The sequence below is a fragment of the Prionailurus viverrinus genome, chromosome D1, assembly GCF_022837055.1.
Source record: "Prionailurus viverrinus isolate Anna chromosome D1, UM_Priviv_1.0, whole genome shotgun sequence".
NCBI lineage: Eukaryota > Metazoa > Chordata > Mammalia > Carnivora > Felidae > Prionailurus > Prionailurus viverrinus.
Window position 1 is genome coordinate 105,090,550 of NC_062570.1, and position 18,750 is coordinate 105,109,299.

An 18,750-nucleotide genomic window follows, 5' to 3' on the forward strand; every position below is an offset into this window, starting at 1 on the left:
TCAGATTCCCCCTCTCTTCTAATAGGGAACAGCACTTCAGAAAGCCTTGCTCAGCAGAATCAATCATGCCAGTGAGTTCATGTAGCTCTCTTTTAAATGTGCTGCCGTTTTTTTGTTGGTTTTCGGCCTTGTCTCTCAAAAGGTTTCATCAGTTGCTATAAAAAGATTTCATGGGTCTAAGAATTTCAGTTCAACACACATTGAGTGTCTTCCGTGTGCTAATGATTATATTAAACTCGGGAGTATCAAAGACTAATAAGGGACCTCACCACGAAGAGTTTTTTGTTTTTTTTGTTTTAGGGGAAGAAACAAACCGGTAACAAATCAAGACTATGCAGTGTGATGTATGTATATAAACAGAAGTATGAAACAAATGAAGTGGCACAGAAGAGATAATGATCCTTCTGTTGGGATATAAGAGGAAATAAAGCTTTATGAAGGATATGGCCTCTGAGCAGGGGGGTTAATTGTAGTTGATGAAGCAGATTGGAAGGTGGGGAGACATTTCAAATGAGAGTAGCTAGTGCAAAAACCAAAATGTGAGAACGATCATAGTATGTTCTAATAACTAAAATATAATTAAAACACAATGACAAGAAGGAGCAGTTCGAGTGAAAGTTGGGAGAGGGAAGAAAAGGCCAGATACTAAGTCAAATCATCAAAGATTGATGACTATATTGTATTGAACTGTATCTTGAAGATAGTGGGAAGCCATTGAAGAGTTTTTAAGTAGGGAATGGCAGGCTTGGATTTATTTTTGAGGAAAAAGTATAGAATAGGGAGAAATGCATTAGAAAGGTTAAATTTGATAAGAACGGCTAGAGTGTGGGAGGGAGTAATGGATAACTATTACAATGATTCAGAAAAGTAATGAAAAAGAGGGTAAGTTTTAGCTATAATGACTGATTAAACATAGGTGATAAAGGAAAAAAAGAATCTAAAACAACCCCCCCCCCCCCACCGCCAGTTTCTGGATTGAGTGATACAAAGTGTAAAAGACACAGCAGGCTTCAATAATATGATAAATTCTATTTTTGGATAAATTGAATTTAAGATAACTATGAGACATTAAAGTAGAGAGATCTATTAGGCAGTTGAAAATACATACCTAGGAGTTGAATGAAAGCTCACTATAGAGATTGATTTTGGTAGTAGCTAAAAATATGAAAATGAGAGTTTCCATTTTCAGCAATTAAGGACTAGGTTCTTGCAGCCCAGACATCCTACAAAGAACGCAACAAAGGCAAGCCACAATTTTTAAACACCATCTGTTCGAAGATAACCTGAGATCTAGGATTTAGGGAGATTGGATTTAAGGAGCTAAGATTCCAGAGTTGAAAACAAGGCACAATACAAGCTTTTGGCATAGCTTTTCCACCAGATGCATTTTCTGGATCACAAACAGCAGATGAGAGGTTAAGAAGCTAGAGGAGTTTCCAGTGTTCTTTTGGGTTGTGGAGACAAGTACTTGGAGCTCAGGCTCACTGAAAAGTGAGAAACTCATAAACATCCAGAATTCTCTGTTGTGTTCCCTACAACGGCTATATCCTAGCAGTGAAAGTGAGCAAAAGCGGGCCATCTCTCTCACAGACCGATGCTGAGACCCAACCAGCTCAGTTACAGATTGTACTAAAGCGAGCTTCTCTAAATCTAACACTCTACCAAAGCAAAAATTTCAAGAGGAAAACATCATTATCCTGAGCATCAAGTTATCACTAAGGTTTTGCATACACAATGGGGGTTCAGTCAAAGCCAGAATTTAAAGGGGCACCTGGGTGGCTCAGTTGGTTAGGCGTCTGACTTCAGCTCAGGTCATGATCTCACAGTCCATGAGTTCAAGCCCCATGTTGGGCTCTGTGCTGACAGCTCACAGCCTGGAGTCTGCTTCAGATTCTGTGTCTCCCTCACTCTCTGCCCCTCCCCTGCTCATGCTCGTTCTCTCTCTCTCTCTCTCTCTCTCTCTCTCTCTCTCTCTCTCTCTCTCAAAAATAAATAAACATTAAAATTTTTTTTAAAAAAACAATTTAAAAAATTAACTGAAATCCAAGAGAAACCACAGGCCCACAATAGATGCAAATAACAAAATTATAAAATCTTAAGATTTCAGCAGAGAAATGAAAATTATAAAAATTAAATAGAAATGAGAAATGACATAACAAATTAAGATCTAAATATGTGAATGTAACAGCTATTAAACATAACTGATAAGGAGGGGCACCTGGAAGTCAGTTAAGTGTCTGACTTCAGCTCAGGTCATGATCTTGCAGTTCGTAAGTCCGAGCCCCACGTCGGGCTCTGTGCTGACAGAGCCTGGAGGCTGCTTCAGATTCTGTGTCTCCTTCTCTGTCTCCCCCACTTCCCCCCCCCCCCCTCAGCTAGCAATCTCTCTCTCTCTCTCAAAAATAAATAAACATTAAAAAATTTAAAAAAAAACATAGCTGATAAGGAAATCAGTGAGATAAAAGAAAAAGTAGAAGGAAAAATCAGACTAAAGCATTGATAAAATGATCGAAAATGCAATGTGGGGAGTGGGAAGAGTAAGAGACCTATGGCACTGATGAAAAATTCTAATACCATGTATTTAGAATTTCAGGAGAGTAGAGATAAAAGCAAATAAGTCATGGTCCATGGGTTCAAGCCTCACATCGGGCTCTGTGCTGACAGCTCAGAGCCTGGAGCCTGCTTCAGATTCTGTGTCTCTCTCTCTGCCCCTCCCCTGCTCATGCTCTGTCTCTCTCTGTCTCAAAAATAAATAAAAACATTAAAGAATAATAAAAGACTGTATAGCAACCTAATAGTTTATAAAACAAATAAAAATGAGAAATCCAAAGGAAGGCAAGAAAGGAAAGAAAAGAAATAGAACAAAGGAAGACAAACTAGTATTAGGGTAAATATTAAAGCAAAAAAATTCTTAAGATGCAAAGGAAATTTCATCAAAAGTGTCAATCCATCAGGAAGACATGATTCTACATTTGTATGTAAATAATGACACATCATTAAAATACATAAAGCAAATGTTGAACTAAAATAATGAATGGACCATCCATGATTATACTAGGAAAATTTTCATAACTTTTCTCAATAATTGATGGAACAAGCAGACAAAAAATCAGAGTATAGGATTGAATAAAACATGATAGTATCCACCCACCTGGATGGCAAAAACATATTTAAAAAGAATGATAGAATCAACTCTTTTGGATCATGTAGAGAACCTGTAACTTATATACCCAGCTTTTAGAAACACATAAATTGTTACAACCACTTGTGATAACAGTTTAAGAATATCTAATACTAGAAACTCCATTCCTAGGTTTATAGCCTGAAAATTAGTACATATGTTCAACAAAAGACAAGAGATTCATAGAATAATCATAGAATCAGAATTCCAAAGCCCAGCTGAAAAAAATCTAAAATTCCAAATCCAAATACTCATCAATAATAGAATCGATTAATATTGAACAAAAATACCAAGCACCAAGTATTATATACTTCAGGATTCAATTTGCTTAAAGATCAAAGCAAGTAAAAGACCTTTTGGAAGTCAGTATAGTAACTTTGCAGAGGAAAGAATGGATATTAAACGTCACACTTCTAAATAAGCCACAGGTCAAACAAGAAGTCTCTAGGGGAATTTAAAAAAATCATTGCATTTTTACATTAACAATGTACTAACTGAAAGAGAAATGAGAATTCCATTCACAATAGCATTAAAAACAAAATACTCAGGAATAAATTTAACCACGGTGCTGAAAAATTTGTACACTGAAAACATTAACATTGAAGAAGACACAAATAAATGAAAAGATACCCTGTGTTCTTGGAAGAGAAGAATCAATAGTGTTTATAAATATCCATACTATTGGGGTGCCTGGGTGGCTCAGTCCATTGAACGTCAGACTCTTGATTTTAGCTCAGGTCATGATCCCAAGGTCGTGGAATCAAGCCCCTGTCTTGAGCTCTGTGCTGAGCGTGGAGCCTGCTTAAGATTCTCTCTCTCCCTCGGCCCGTCTCCCCGGTTTGTGCATGCTCTCTCTCAAATAAAACTGAAAATATATTTTTTTTCCATACTACCTAAACAGATCTACAGATTCAATGCATTCCATAAAAATTCCAATGGTATTTTTCTAAGAAATAGAAAAAACTATCCTAAAATTCATATGGAATCACAAAAGACCACAAATAGCTAAAGCCATCTTGAGAAAGAAAAACAAAGTGAAGGCATTACACTTTCTGATTATAAGTTAATTTAATTATACTTGTATCCCCTGCTTTTCAAAAGTCCATGTTTTGTCAGTTTGCTTTTATAAGAGATCTACATTAGTGCCTGTTTTCACTAACTGAAAGAAATCCAAAGGTTTTAGTTTGGTTTATACTTTAACAAAAAAGGACAAAAAGTGAAAATAATGTTTAGCATTTGTTTTGCAGTGAGCCATTATAGAGACATTGTGCATCCTGAGCAGCAACAGAAGTTCTGCCATGTTCCTTCCCCAGAGAACTATACTTAGCATCTCAGCATCAAGCCACCGTCACTTTGAATTGCGTCTGTGAGCATCTGTGCTTTATCTTGATTTATTTTGTGTATCCATTAGCAAGATGTATCCTAAGTTGTCAGAAAAGCCTAAGAGGTTATTTTGGGGGTCTGGAACATTCAAAATGTTTTCCATATGAGTGAGTGGTAACTGTTTCTTTGATTTATGCCATTTTGGCTTAGGAATTAAAATAGTGTGGTACCAGCATTAAGATAGACATAGACCGATGGAATAGAATAGACCGACGGAAATAAATCCTCACATATTCAGCCAATGGATTTTGACAAGGTTGCCAAGACCATCCAATGGGGAAAGGACAGGATTTCTTTAACAAATGGTACTGGGAAAACTGGATATTCACATGCAAAAGAATGAAGTTGGACCCTTATATACAAAAATTAACTCAAGGTAGAATAAGACTTAAGCTTAAGAGCTAAACCTATAAAATTCTTAGGAAAAAATATTGTGGAAAATTTTCATGACAGATTTTTCAACAATTTTATGGGTATGACACCAAAAGCACAGACAACAGACGAAAAAATAGATAAATTGAACTACATCAAAATTAAAATCTTTTTGTGCATCAAAGGACACTACCAAAAAGTGGGGAAGAAAAACAACCTACAGAATGGGAGAAAATATTTGCTAATCATATATATGACAAGAGATTACTATTCAGGATATATAAAAAGTCCTACGACTCAACAACAAAACATTCAAAAATGGGCAACAGATTAATAAAAACTCCTCCAAAAAAGGTACAGATGGCCAATAAGCATATGCAAATATGTTTAACATCACCAGCCATTAGTAAAATACAAATCAAAACTACAATGATATACTGCTTCACACACACTAGAATGGCTATTATTTAAAATAAAATAACAAATGTTGGTGAGTATGTAGAGAGTTGGAACACTTGTGCTGTGCTGGTGGGAATATAAAATGTAGTCTCTGGAAAGCAGTGGAATTAAACAAAAAAATTAAACATAGCATTACCATACATTCCAGTGACACCACTTTTAGGTGTATATCCCAAGAAATTGAAAGCAGGGACTCAAACAGATACATATAAACCAATGTTCAAAGCAACATGATTGCAGTAGGCAAAACATGGAAACAACCTAAATATTCATCAACAGATGAATGGGTAAACAACATGTGGTCTGTACATCCAATGAAGTAACAATTTAGTTTTACAAAGGAGTGAAATTCTGATGCATGCTACAGCATGAACGAACCTTGAAGAACATTGTGCATAGTTAAGTATTTAGACACAGAAGGGTAAATATTGTATGATTCCAATTGTAAGAGGTACCTAGAATAGTCAAAATCATAAAGGCAGAAAGCAGAATAGATATTACCAGGCACTAGGAAAGAAGAGGGGAAGTTATATTTTAATGGATATGGAATTTATGTTGGGTATGATGAAAAAGTTTTGGCTACAGGTAATGGTGATGGGTATATAACATTGGGAACATATTGTCACTGAATTGTACACTTACAATTGCTTTAAATGATAAATGTTACATATATTGTACCATAATCTTTAAACAAGATAACACAATAAGCTTTTAGATTTTAATATAGGTGAATATCTTCATGATCTTGAGGCAAGATTGTGGTCCACTCTATATGTGCAAATGTCATGTCCCATTGAGAAACCCAGGCCCAGCAATCCAAATGTCCACAAGAAACCAAGTATAAAACTTTATAAAGTAGTAGCCAGATGATATCTTAGAGATCCCAAGCCTTCTATAAAGGCCCTTAAAATCAGAATTAAGAAACCAAATCACAGAATTAGTCAAACAAACAAAACCCCTTAAAGTTTGTAAGCTAAATTGGTAAGTTTAGTTCAAGGATCTTTCTAATTGTAGTTTCTGAAGAGAATGAAAATAGAAGGGACCCTAGGGAAGAATATCATTTAAGACCGAAACATAAGGCCATGGAAGGGAGTCCACAGGAGCCCAAAGAGAACAAGGAGCAAATCAAATGTTGGAAAGTAAAGAAAGACATTGACAAGTGGTACAAACAAACAAAAATACAGTTGTTTTAACCATAATAGCTTAAAATAACAATTATGTATTTCTAGCCCCTACAATTAACACTTAAACATAATTTCTAGTACTTCCAAGCCACATTTGTATTATTTTGACTAAAAAATTAAATATTCCTGGGACGCCTGGGTGGCTCAGTTGGTTGGGTGTGGGACTCTTGATTTCAGCTCAGGTCAGGATCCCAGGGTCCTGGGATGGAGCCCCACATCAGGCTCCAGGCTGAGTGTGGAGCCTGTTGGATACTCTCCTTCCCTCTGCCCTTCTCCTGTGCTAGCATGTGTGATCTCCTCAAAAAATAGAAGTATAAGTAAAATAAATAAATAAATAAATAAATAAATAAATAAATAAATAAATAAATAAATAAATAAGGTTATAAATGGCACCTGGCCTCAAGGAGTTGGCGCTCAAGTTAGGATTCCAATATATTAGCCGTTGGGAGCTGATGACAACAAATTTGAAGCTTGTATTACACGATTTCGTACATGTGGGAGGTACACAGAACATAGATTATTTCAGGGTGCAGAAAAACAATCTAAGGAACAGGGAAGATAAATATTTTGCCGCAAGCATTCACGTATCTAATAGGAGAGTTAAGGACCGAGGCCCAGGTTTACGGACCAGTACTGTCTCCGCTACACTGCGTCGAGATTAAAGGTGGAAAGACTTTCGCTGACCCCAACCTAGCAGAAAAGGGGAGATGAGGACATCTGTTTGATGGGGAGGTCTCTGCGGAGGCGGCCAGGGAATCAGGGAAAGGCCCAGATCCGTGGTCAGAGCACCAGGCAGGAAGAGCTTGGCCTGAGTCAGCTCTCATCTCACGCCCTGACAGTGTCCTGGGAGCCTGCGCTCAGCAGAACTTGGAGGACCCCGCCGTGCAGGGGTCCACGCGGGGCCCCTCGCGCTGCGCCCACAAGCCACGCTCTTGGCTCCAACCGCAGCGTTAGGGCCCCGCGAGGGGAAATGAGGGGCGCCGCGGAAGAAGTGGCGCCCACTGGGCAAGTGCCGCCCCCACGACTCCCGGAGCTGGACGGCACCGAACTAAGGGCACCACCTGTGAGATCGAGCCCCTCTAGCCCTGTAATCAAGTGACCGCAGGGATCCATGGTCCGTGCGCACCACTCTGAGGGCAGGTGTTCCCAGTGCTGGCTCTTGTTCAGGTTTCACTTCTGTGCCAATTCTCTTATTTGGTCCCCCTCCCCCAATACAATCCTACAGGATTGTTTTTTGTTTTTGTTTTTGTTGTTTTTTGTTGGGGGGGGGGGGGGCGCGGGTTGCTGCTGAGGAAACAGCCTTCGAAAGAATAAGTGATATGGGCAAGACCACGTAGTAACTGGTAAGGACAAAATTTGAACTTCAGTTTGACTCTTTCCACTATGCCTTTCTACATTTTCTCAGTTGCAAGCGCTGACAGGCCATGTCAGGGGCAACTCAAAGCCATAGATTTCCTGGTTTGTGTAAATGGAAGGGAAAGTTTGTAAGTGAGGAATCTGAAGACCCATCTTAGACTTAAGGTATAGTTATAGATAAGAGGCCGGAGAAAAACAGAAGAGCCATCAGCCATTGGAGATTCTGGAGAGCAGATTCTCAAAGCCGTGTGAGAAAAGTTAGAAGACGAGGCCATTAAAAAAATAAAAAGACTTTCACTGCAAGAAACAGAAACTCTCTGTTACTAGTTTTAGCACAATGAAGATATATTTATCGTAATATAAGAATAGCTATGTTTACATAATGTAAGGGCAAGAAGTCAACCAGTTTTCCAAAAGAAACTGGAAGGGGAAGATTGAAAGCCATCAGAAACTCAGGAAATTCTGTTCCTTGTCCGTCTCTTCATTTCTCTGGGTGTCCTTTCCATTCACCTCCCTCCCAAAACTCACCTTCTCTCCCACTTTGTCCATTACGGTGGGGCGTGACAAATCACATCTCCCAAGGTCTATCTTCTCATCGGGAGACCAGCCCAAACAATCCAGGAAGGAGTATACTTATACTATGGACCCAGTTCAAGTTAGATGCTCACCTTTGGCCCAATCAGCTAGGATCAAGGAAAAATCCTCATGGATGTTAAATATGCAGTCTAGGGAGGACTGATAGGAGTTATATAGAAATCTCAAAGGTTATCCACAATTGAATGGTAGCTGTCTGTTATTTTTAATTGTCTTATCTATTGAACACCTCCCCTGCATTTTTGTAGATCCCTAACTTGTGAAGCTCACCTTTCCAAAGTAGAATATATGACATTTTATTTTTCAACTTCCCTTGCAGCCAATATAGGCACATGGATAGATTCTGCGGGTACCCCTGCACCAGGTTCTAATTTGGAGAGAAATAGCGTGGAGTGAGGGAACAAAGCTCAGCAAACAAAAGTCCAATCTCCCTGACATCATGAAGGTGGGGATATGGGTAATTGCTAGAGGGATCGATGGATCAGGGAAGCCACCGCACAACAATTTGCTACAGTCCGGTTTAAGGTTGGAAAATGAGTAAGACTATTTGAGAAACAATTACTGGATTTTTTTTTTCAAGATTGCAATCTTGATGGTTTGAGGAAAAACATTCTCTCGGGGGACTACAAAACAGTGAAAAATTGGCAACTCTAGGGGTAGATGTTCCTCTTAATTTTAACCCAAGAAAATAATTAAAATTAACTTGTCCTTAAATTTTCCTGCAGAAAAGAAACACATTTCAGCCTCCCATTTCTCTATTGTATCTTAGTGAAAAATGCCAAGACGTCGTCTGTGGATAAGAGAAGAAACAAGATTGTTGGGGGTAAGAGCAAAATGCTTCTTGAACAACTAAATGACTGTAGTGTCGCAATTTCTAAATGCAAAACTGAGGAGACTTTAACCACCTCTATTGTGAACTTTCCAAACGGAAGAGGGTTAATGGTTACATCATGCCTGCATTTTCCACATGCAAGCCGATCATCTAAACTGTACATCAGGCTAAAGCTACATAACTTTAAATACTACATTTAAATAATTCCAAACCATTACAACTTAGTCACACTCCAAGAAAAATATACTCTGAGTTATGGGTAGAAAATCCCTTTTGGGCATCTAGAAATTATTTCATGTTAAGCTAATGATAACACGGCCCCAGATGAGATGGTCAGATTGTAGAAACTGTATTCAGGAGAAGCTGCCGACATAAGGCTTTGTGGCCAGTGATCATAGTGGCGATGTGTTCTTGACTTCATCCCCAGGACATGCCACTGTTTTCCCAATCAGCTCCCAGCAAATGTAGCAGGCTATCCTTTCGCATGATCTCCCCATTTTGCTGGGTGATCGAGTCAGATTAGGAATCAAACCAACAGGATTAAAGCTTGGTCCAGGAATATTCCCAACATCTCAAGTGTATTATTGCCTTCACTTATTTAAGATCTACCTCATCTTCTGAGAGAATTGGACGAGGACTCTACGTTAAAGCACGCAATGAACCCAAAATTTCTTCTCCTCTTTCCCAATAATATGATATTAAAGGTTTTTATTTCTGACCTTCTTGCCCACTTATCTGGGCAAGGATATTGAGAAGGAATAGTTAAAGTGTGTCTGAGAATAAATAGGACGGTTGCTGGCTACATTACTGCCCTTCTAATGAGATCTACCATTACCCAAGAGTTCAGGTCTCATTTCATTTAATAAAACATTCTAGCCTCCAGTTCCAGTTTCCAGCGTCCAGGACAAGATGGAATAGACACACTTCTCCCTATTCCTATCACTAATTACAGCTAAAACTTTTGACAGATATAAGAAGACTCCTAGCAGTAACAAGGCCATACCCCCATGTCCTTGCCAACACAATACACACGAAGATTTGCTGAAACAGAAGATTTAAACTGTACTAAAATACAGAAGCATAAAATTTACCATCAAACCCATTTTTAAATGTACAGTGCAGGGACGTTAAGTACATCCACACTGTTGGGCAACCATCACCACTGACAGTTTCTCCACAGAACTCTTTTCATCTTGCAAAATTAAAACTCTGTACCTATTAAACAATAATTCCCCCACTCCCTCTCCCTGCCCATGGACCTTAGCAATAACAATTCTACTTTCTGTCTCTGTGAATTTGACTGCTGTAATACCTCAGATACTTGGAATCATGTAGCACGTGTTCTTTTGTGATGAGATTCTTTCACTCAGCATAATGGGTCCCAGGTTCATCCGTGATGTAGTTGATGTGGAATCTCCTTTGTTTTCAAGGCTGAATAATACTCCGTTGTATGCATAACTACACTTTGTTTATCCATTCATCCGTCAATAGACACGTGGGTTGCTTCTACCTTTTGACTATTGTGAATAATGCAGCTAAGAACATAGCTGTAAAGTAGCTCTTCAAGTCCCTGCTCTCAACTCTTTTATATATATACCTAGGAATGGAAATGCTGAGTCATAGAGTAGTTCTATGTTTAACCTTTGAGAAACTGCCAAACTCTTTCCCTAGCAGCAGTAACATTTTACATCCCACCAACAGTACACAAAGGGTCCAATTTCTCCACATGGTCTTCAACATTTGTATTCTTTTTTGATGATAGCCATCCTAATAGGTATAAAGTGGTGTGGCATTGTAGTTTTGATTAACAATTCCCTAACGGTTAGTTAGGCTGTTGAGCACCTTTTCATGTGCTTATTGGCCATTTCCATATCTCTAGAGAAAGGTCAAGTCCTTTGCCCATTTCTTAGTTGGATTGTCCATTTTTGTTACTATTGTTGAGTGGTAGGAGTTATTTACATATTCTGGATATTTACTCCTTCCCAGATATATGATTCACAAATCTGTCTACCATTTTGTGAGTTGCCTTTTCACTCTGTTGATTGTGTTCTTTGGTGCACAGAAGTTTTAAATTTTGACATAATTCAATCTATTTTTCCAAAAATTATTGCCAAATCCAGTGTCATGAAGCTTGTCTCCTATATTTTCTACTAAGTTTTTGTTGTGTCATCCCAGCCTATTGATAGTGATTTGGGGGGGATAAGAAACATGTTTTGCCCTAAGGCACATATTATACCAAGGTCTAGTTCCTCATTTTGATATTATACTATAAATTACATAAGATGTAACCACTGGGAGAATCCAGGTTCAGGGTGCACAAGACCTGTACTATTTTTGCAAATTACTGTGAATTTATAATCATTTAAAAATAAAAAGGGGTTTTTTTCTTATTATTTAAATTCAAGTTAGTTAACACGTAGTGTAGTATTGATTTCAGGAGTAGAATTCAGTGATTCATCACTTAAATATAATGCTCAGTTCTCATCCCAACAAGTGCCCTCCTTGATGCCTATCACCCATTTAGTCCATCCCTCCACCCATCTCCCCACTAGCAACCCTCAGTTTGTTCTCTGTATTTAAGAGTCTCTTACGATCTGCCTCCCTCTCTATTTTTACCTCATTTTTTTCTTCCCTTCCCTTATGTTCACCTGTTGTGTTTCTTACATTTCACATATGAGTGAAATCACATGACCCTTGTCTTTCTCTGACTGACTTATTTCACTTAGCATAATACACTCTAGTTCCATCCACATTGTTGCAATGGCAAGATTTCATTCTTTTTGATCGATGAGTAGAATTCCATTGTATCTATATACCACATCTTCTTTATCCATTCGTCAGTTGATGGTCATTTGGGCTCTTTCCATAGTTGGACTATTATTGATAGTGCTGCTATAAAATTGGGGCACATGTGCCCCTTCAAACAAGCATATTTGTATCCTTTTGCATAAATACCTAGTAGTGCAATTGCCTGGTCATAGGGCAGTTCTAATTTTAATTTTTTGAGGAGCCTCCATGATGCAATCCCTATTAAAATAACACCATTTTTTCACAGAACTAGAACAAATGATCCTAAAATGTGTATGGAACCAGAAAAGACCCCGAATAGCCAAAGCAATGTTGAAAAAGAAAATCAAAGCTGGAGGCATCACAATTCCAGACTTTAAGTTGTATTACTAAGCTGTAGCCATCAAGACAGCATGGTACGGGTACAAAAACAGACACATAGATCAATGGAATAGAATAGAGAACCCAGAAATGGAGCCACAAATGTATGGCCAACTTATCTTTGACAAAGCAGGAAAGAATATCCAGTGGAAAAGAGACAGTCTTTTTAGCAAATGTTGTTGAGAAAACTGAACAGTGACATGCAGAAGAATGAAACAGGATGACTTTATTAACCATACACAAAAATAAATTCAAAATAGATGAAAGACAGAAAACCATCAAAATCCTAGAGGAGAAAACAGGCAGCAACCTCTTTTACCTCGGCAGCAGCAACTTCTTAGTAGACATGTCTCTAGAGGCAAGGGAAACAAAAGCAAAAATGAACTATTAGAACCTCATCAAGATAAAACTCTTCTGCACAGCGAAGGAAACAATCAACAAAACTAAAAGGCAACCAGCGGAATGGGAGAAGATATTTGCAAATGACATATCAGATAAAGGGCTAGTATCCAAAATCTATAAAAAGTGTATCAAACTCAAGGCACAAAAATAAGTTTTTAAAGATCCTACATCCTTCACTAAACTCAGACTTCAGACAAATTTATTGTATCCTATGAAACTCTACACCACTGCCATGTGGGAAAAGCCCTATCTACCCCAAAGACCCCTTGCTTCCTTCCCCTGCCACAACCTGTCAGAAGTGCCACATAATGCATGGTATTGTGTTGCATGGATGGCAAAGTGTTCTCCAAATGAGAGAGATATCCCCACCAACTAGCCACTTTTTTGGCTCTCCTTATAATCATATACCAGAACAGAAGCCTGTTGCAAATTTCAAGTTAGTTATCCTGTTTAAGAGGATCTGTGAGGAAAAAAAGATGTCAGTGTCCCCAGGCACTGTAGAAACACGAGTAAAGCAAGAGGTACTAGGATCTGAACTCCAATATAACTCCTTCAGATTTTTCAGGCTTAACCCCTGTGTTTCAGTGGTAGGGAGGTGCAAGGAGGGGTGGTTGATTCAGCTGTGGCAGAAGGAGGCACACCTGAGAAACATCTATCTGAAAACCAATGGAAAGTCCCTACAGCGAGTTGTGGCTCTACATAGCAAGCTTAAAAATTTCTTCCTCCTTTGACTTGGAAATGATCGTAGCTGGTCTGGCTTTAGTGGGCAGAAATCCTCCTCAATCTCCACACCTGATAATGTTTCCTAGGAAGAGTTATAAGAAACCAGAAATCCCTTGGGGCACCTGGGGGCTCAGTAGGTTGAGCAACCGACTTCAGCTCAGGCCATGATCTCATGGTTCATGAGTTCAAGCCCCACGTTGGGCTCTGTGCTGACAGCTCAGAGCCTGAAGCCTGCTTCAAATTCTGTGTCTCTCCTCTTAAAAACTGAGAACAAACTGAGGGTTGATGGGGGGTGGGAGGGAGGGGAGGGTGGGTGATGGGTATTGAGGAGGACACCTTTTGGGATGAGCACTGGGTGTTGTATGGAAACCAATTTGACAATAAACTTCATATATTGAAAAAAAAACAAATTCTGTGTCTCCCTCTCTCTCTGCCCCTCGCTTGTACTCTCTCTATCCCTCTCTCCCTCTAAAATAAATAAGCATTAAAAAAAAAGAAACCCAAAATCCCAAGGATTCACTATCTCTTTTTTTGACTCCTGTTTATAAAGGACAGAGGACTCTACTATATGTCCAGATGGGCATGGGGGTGGTAAAAGAAAATCTCAATTTTAGGAGGATGAGAGAAGGACAAGTAAGGTCAGAAATGCCAAGTCTGGTAGCTGTATCTGCAGGTGTAGATTGTTGGCCACATAGGCACTGATGAACATTGAGGGAGATCAATTCTTTCAGGGCTCCAAGAATCATGCCATATGATCTCTTAGCTAACCAAGTAGATAAACAAGCTCCTAGTACAATTTTATTGGGCATGTGAATAGTCATTGTATCTGAAAACTGCTCTGAAATAATAACCTAGCCTCCTCATTTAAATTAAATGTTGAGAATCCTAAAATTCTGTTAGGTAGTCGCCTTTTTCTCCATCTTGACATTTTCTTGATGTTTGTTCCTTTCAAAGATTGAACTAGAATAGTAGTAATTAATTAATGGCATTCTTTCCTCCCAGGCCATACAAATAATGACTGGTCTGATTGTTCACTTCGTGGGACAGCTCTGGACGTATTTGTTTACCACACAAGTTATTGCATTTGGAAAAGCGTATCTTCCTCTTGTAGTAATAACAAGATACGCATATTGGTCATCTGTGTGTGTAAGTGAATAATCTATTCCTTCATTGTTATTCATTTATTCATCACATTTAGTGACTGTTTCCGAACCAAGCAGTGTGTCAGAGATAGAACACTCAAAAAAATCACAATCTCTATTCTCAATGAATGCATTCTTATATTTAGTTGAAAAGGAATCTATCAATAGGAAAAGAACCTAGATCCTTACCAGTAATATTCCTTCATAATAAGAGTATGTCTTTGTTAACAGGATACTTTTTACATGCTCTTTGGATAATGGGAACAATAGTAACAGTAAGGTGCATAAGGTGCATTTTTGTAAAATAGAAAATGGTTGGTGACTATTTCACTACCCATAGGCCATTTATTTTGCCAGTGGAGCAAGTAATATGAGCTAGCACAATTGCTAAGGAAATAGTGGGACATACAGAATTTGCATAGGGAAAGAAAACTGAAGTCTTTTTGTTCTGTTGATCTGAGAAGAATTTGGTGGAATTGAAAAGAAATCTCTAAAGAAAAATTCACTATGTCTGCGAGTATGGTGGATAATGCCACATTGTCCCCACAAAATCCTGAGTGAAAATCTTAATAATGATAATAATAATAATAATATTAAGAAGAAGAAGAAGGAGAGAAGGAGAAGAAATTTGAAATTTGGTCATTCAACCAGTACTTATAGAGTACCTACTATATGTCAAGTCCTGTTCTTGGTGCCTGAAATGCATCAGCAAACAAAACAGATCCCAGACGTTAGGGAGCTTTATTCTAGCAGGGGTAGTATGTTACAAGGGCTATGGAAGTAAAAAAGAAAAAGAGTAAGGGGGAATGAAGATTCTGGGGAAGTAGTGAAAGGATATAGGTTACTGTTTTAAATTGAATGGTCAAAGTAGTTCTCATTGAAAAAGTTACTATTAGTAACCTATTGTTATATAACAAACCATGACAAAACCCAGTGGCATACAAACAAAAGTACAGTTGACCCTTGAGTGACGTGGAGGTTAGGGACACTGACCCCTGTACAGTTGAAAATCTGTGTATGTTAATCAACATAGTACCAGAAGTCCTAGCCACAGCAATTATACAAGAGAAAGAAATAAAAGGCATCCATATCCATATGGGTAAATAAGTAGTTAAACTGTCACTATTTGCAGGTGACATGATACTATATATAGAAAATTTTAAAGACTCCACTAATAAGTCAATTCAGTATACTTGCAGGATACAATATTAATACCCAGAAATCAATAGCATTTCTATATACTAATAACAAAGCAGCAGAACAAGAAATTAAGAAAACAACACCATTTACAATTACACCAAAAAAAAAAAAATTAGGAACAAACTTAACCAAAGAGGTGAAAGACCTGTACTCTGAAAACTATAAAACATTGATGAAAAGAGGAGCACCTGGGTGGCTCAGTCGGTTAAGCGTCTAACTTCAGCTCAGGTCATGATCTCACAGTTCATGGGTTCAGGCCCTGCGTAGGTCCATACGCTGACAGCTCAGAACTCAGAGCCTGGAGCCTGCTTCAGATTCTGTCTCCCTTTCTCTCTGCCCCTCCCCTGCTCCTTTCTCTCTCTCTCTCTCTCTCTCTCTCTCTCTCTCTCTCTCTCTCTCTGTCTTTCCAAAAACGAAGCATTAAAAAATTTTTTTAAAAATTGATGAAAGAAATTGAAGACAACACAAACCCGTGGAAACATATACTGTGCTCATGGATTGGAAAAATTAATACTGTTAAAATGTCTACAGATTCAATGCAATCTACAGAATCAATTCAATCCCTATCAAAATACCAATAGCATTTTTTACAAAACTAAAAACAAATAATACTAAAATTTGCAGAAACCATAAAGACCCCAAATCTTGAAAAAGCAATCTTGAGAAAGAAAACAAAGCTGGATATATCACAATCCCAGATTTCAAGATATACTGCAAAACACTATGGTACTGGCACAAAAATAGACATAGATCAATGGAACAGAATAGAGAGCCCAGAAATAAACCCACGCTTATATAGTCAATTAATCTTTGACAAAGGAGGCAAGAATACGCAATGGGGGAAAGACAGTCTGTTCAACAAATGGGGCTAGAAAAACTGGACAGCTACATGCAAATAATGAAACTGGACCACCTTTTAACACCATACACAAAAACAAACTCAAAATGGATGAAAGACCTAAAACCATAGGTCTTAGGACCTATGGATGGAGACCTGAAACCATAAAAATCCTAGAAGAGAGCACAGGCAGTAATTTCTCTGATATCAGCAGTAGCAACATTTTTCTAGATATAATTCCCAAGGCAAGGGAAACAAAAGCAAAGATAAACTATTGAGACTACATCAAAATAAGAAACTTTTTCACAGCAAAGGAAACCATCAACAAAAAGACAATCGGGCGCCTGGGTGGCGCAGTCGGTTAAGCGTCCGACTTCAGCCAGGTCACGATCTCACGGTCCGTGAGTTCGAGCCCCGCGTCAGGCTCTGGGCTGATGGCTCGGAGCCTGGAGCCTGTTTCCGATTCTGTGTCTCCCTCTCTCTCTGCCCCTCCCCCGTTCATGCTCTGTCTCTCTCTGTCCCAAAATAAATAAACGTTAAAAAAAAAATAAAAAAAATAAAAAATAAAAAATAAATTAAAAAAAAAAACTAAAAGACAATCTACCGAATGGGAGGAGACATTTGCAAATGATATACCCAATAGAGGTTACTATCCAAAATACGTAAAGAACTTACGCAACTCAACACCAAAAAAAAAAAAAAAATCAATATTATTACAAAATGGGCAGAGAGAGAGGGGGAGACACAGAATCCAAAGCAGTCTCCAAGCTCTGAGCTGTCAGCAGAGCCCGATGCGGGGCTCGAACCCACGAACTGTGAGATCATGAGCAGAGCTCAAGTCAGATGCTTAACCAACTGAGCCACCCAGGTGCCTGATTCACCTATTTAAAGTGGCCCCCAAATATTCTCTTATATACCACCAGCCTGAGTCCGACAAATATAAATGTATGAATAGAGAAAATGGGAATTTTATAAATCAGTTATAGCCCATAAACTCAAGGGTTTTTTGTTTCTGTTTTGTTTGTTTGCCATACCACATCCCATTAGCTGGTCTCTATGTCCTAAGCCCTTCTTCAGGGGAATTGACATCTTTGAAACAGTTGATGATCTAACTATACATCATTTGGAATTCACTGTTGTTCATATACTCCTTTGATGTTTTTAATGGACCATCATCCAGAAATGGAGCTGCAAAAGTGAATGAACGTATGTGTGTTCAGGCTCTGCACTTTGGGATGAGGCCTGCAATATACAAGAAATAACTACAGTAATTTTCTTTATGACCATGATTCTGTCTGATATTAAAAAAGAAAACATCCTGGTGATGGTTTTCTTTCTGATGACTTTGTTTTATGTTTTGGTTTTCTGGGAGGCTTTTCCAGAATGAGAACCTCAAGTGGAGAAAGTCCAAGATGCTAAGGAAGAACAGAGTCTTCTTGGTCCAGTGCTTAGTACTTGGTAAAGCACTTGGTAAAGTGCTTATTTCACTGCAGGGTTTTTTTTTTTTTTTTTTTTAAAGAAAACAGGACCACCACAAGATTTATGAAAATACAGAAACTAGTATGAGAATCGGAGCCTTCACAAATGTGGGAGTTCCTGGAGATGAGAAGACGTGGAAAGGAGAGTTGGAGAATCGTAAGGAGAGTCTCTAACTGCTTCTGCCTGAGGCACCAGCAAGAGTGGAAAGGTTGAAGTTGTAATTAAATCTAAGAAGCCATGGGTTCCTGGCCACCAGAGTGGGGTTGCCGAGAGAAGGTTATGGAGAAGTCTGGAAACTGCCTGTGGAAGACAAAACTGAAAACATAACAGAGGAATAGGAGGGAAAAAAAAAATAAGGCCATGGCTGCCATATCTGATCACCATGATCTTGTGAGAGTGATACTTTCTCCTTCCCTTCTCTCTTCCAAATACTGCTC

General features: G+C 38.6%; 1 protein-coding gene across 18 annotated transcripts in view; it reads left to right on the forward strand.

Moving 5' to 3' along the window:
• The first annotated feature begins 4,434 nt into the window (after window positions 1-4,434).
• The window catches only part of LOC125176953 (membrane-spanning 4-domains subfamily A member 14-like), a 30,842-nt gene continuing 16,526 nt past the window's right edge, over window positions 4,435-18,750 (forward strand). For 7 of the 18 annotated variants that reach the window (XR_007156434.1, XR_007156433.1, XR_007156435.1 and 4 more), the window contains exons 1-3: window positions 7,526-7,922; window positions 9,255-9,352; window positions 14,657-14,800. Coding sequence is in view for 13 of the 18 variants with exons in the window: in XM_047878916.1 (XP_047734872.1) it covers window positions 9,305-9,352; window positions 14,657-14,800 (192 nt within the window). In the remaining 5 variants the exon portion in view is untranslated. Of the gene's footprint in view, window positions 4,548-7,525; window positions 7,923-8,848; window positions 8,987-9,035; window positions 9,055-9,254; window positions 9,353-14,656; window positions 14,801-18,750 lie in introns of those variants that run through there. The other 11 variants (XR_007156432.1, XM_047878912.1, XM_047878917.1 and 8 more) reach the window with 9 other exon arrangements.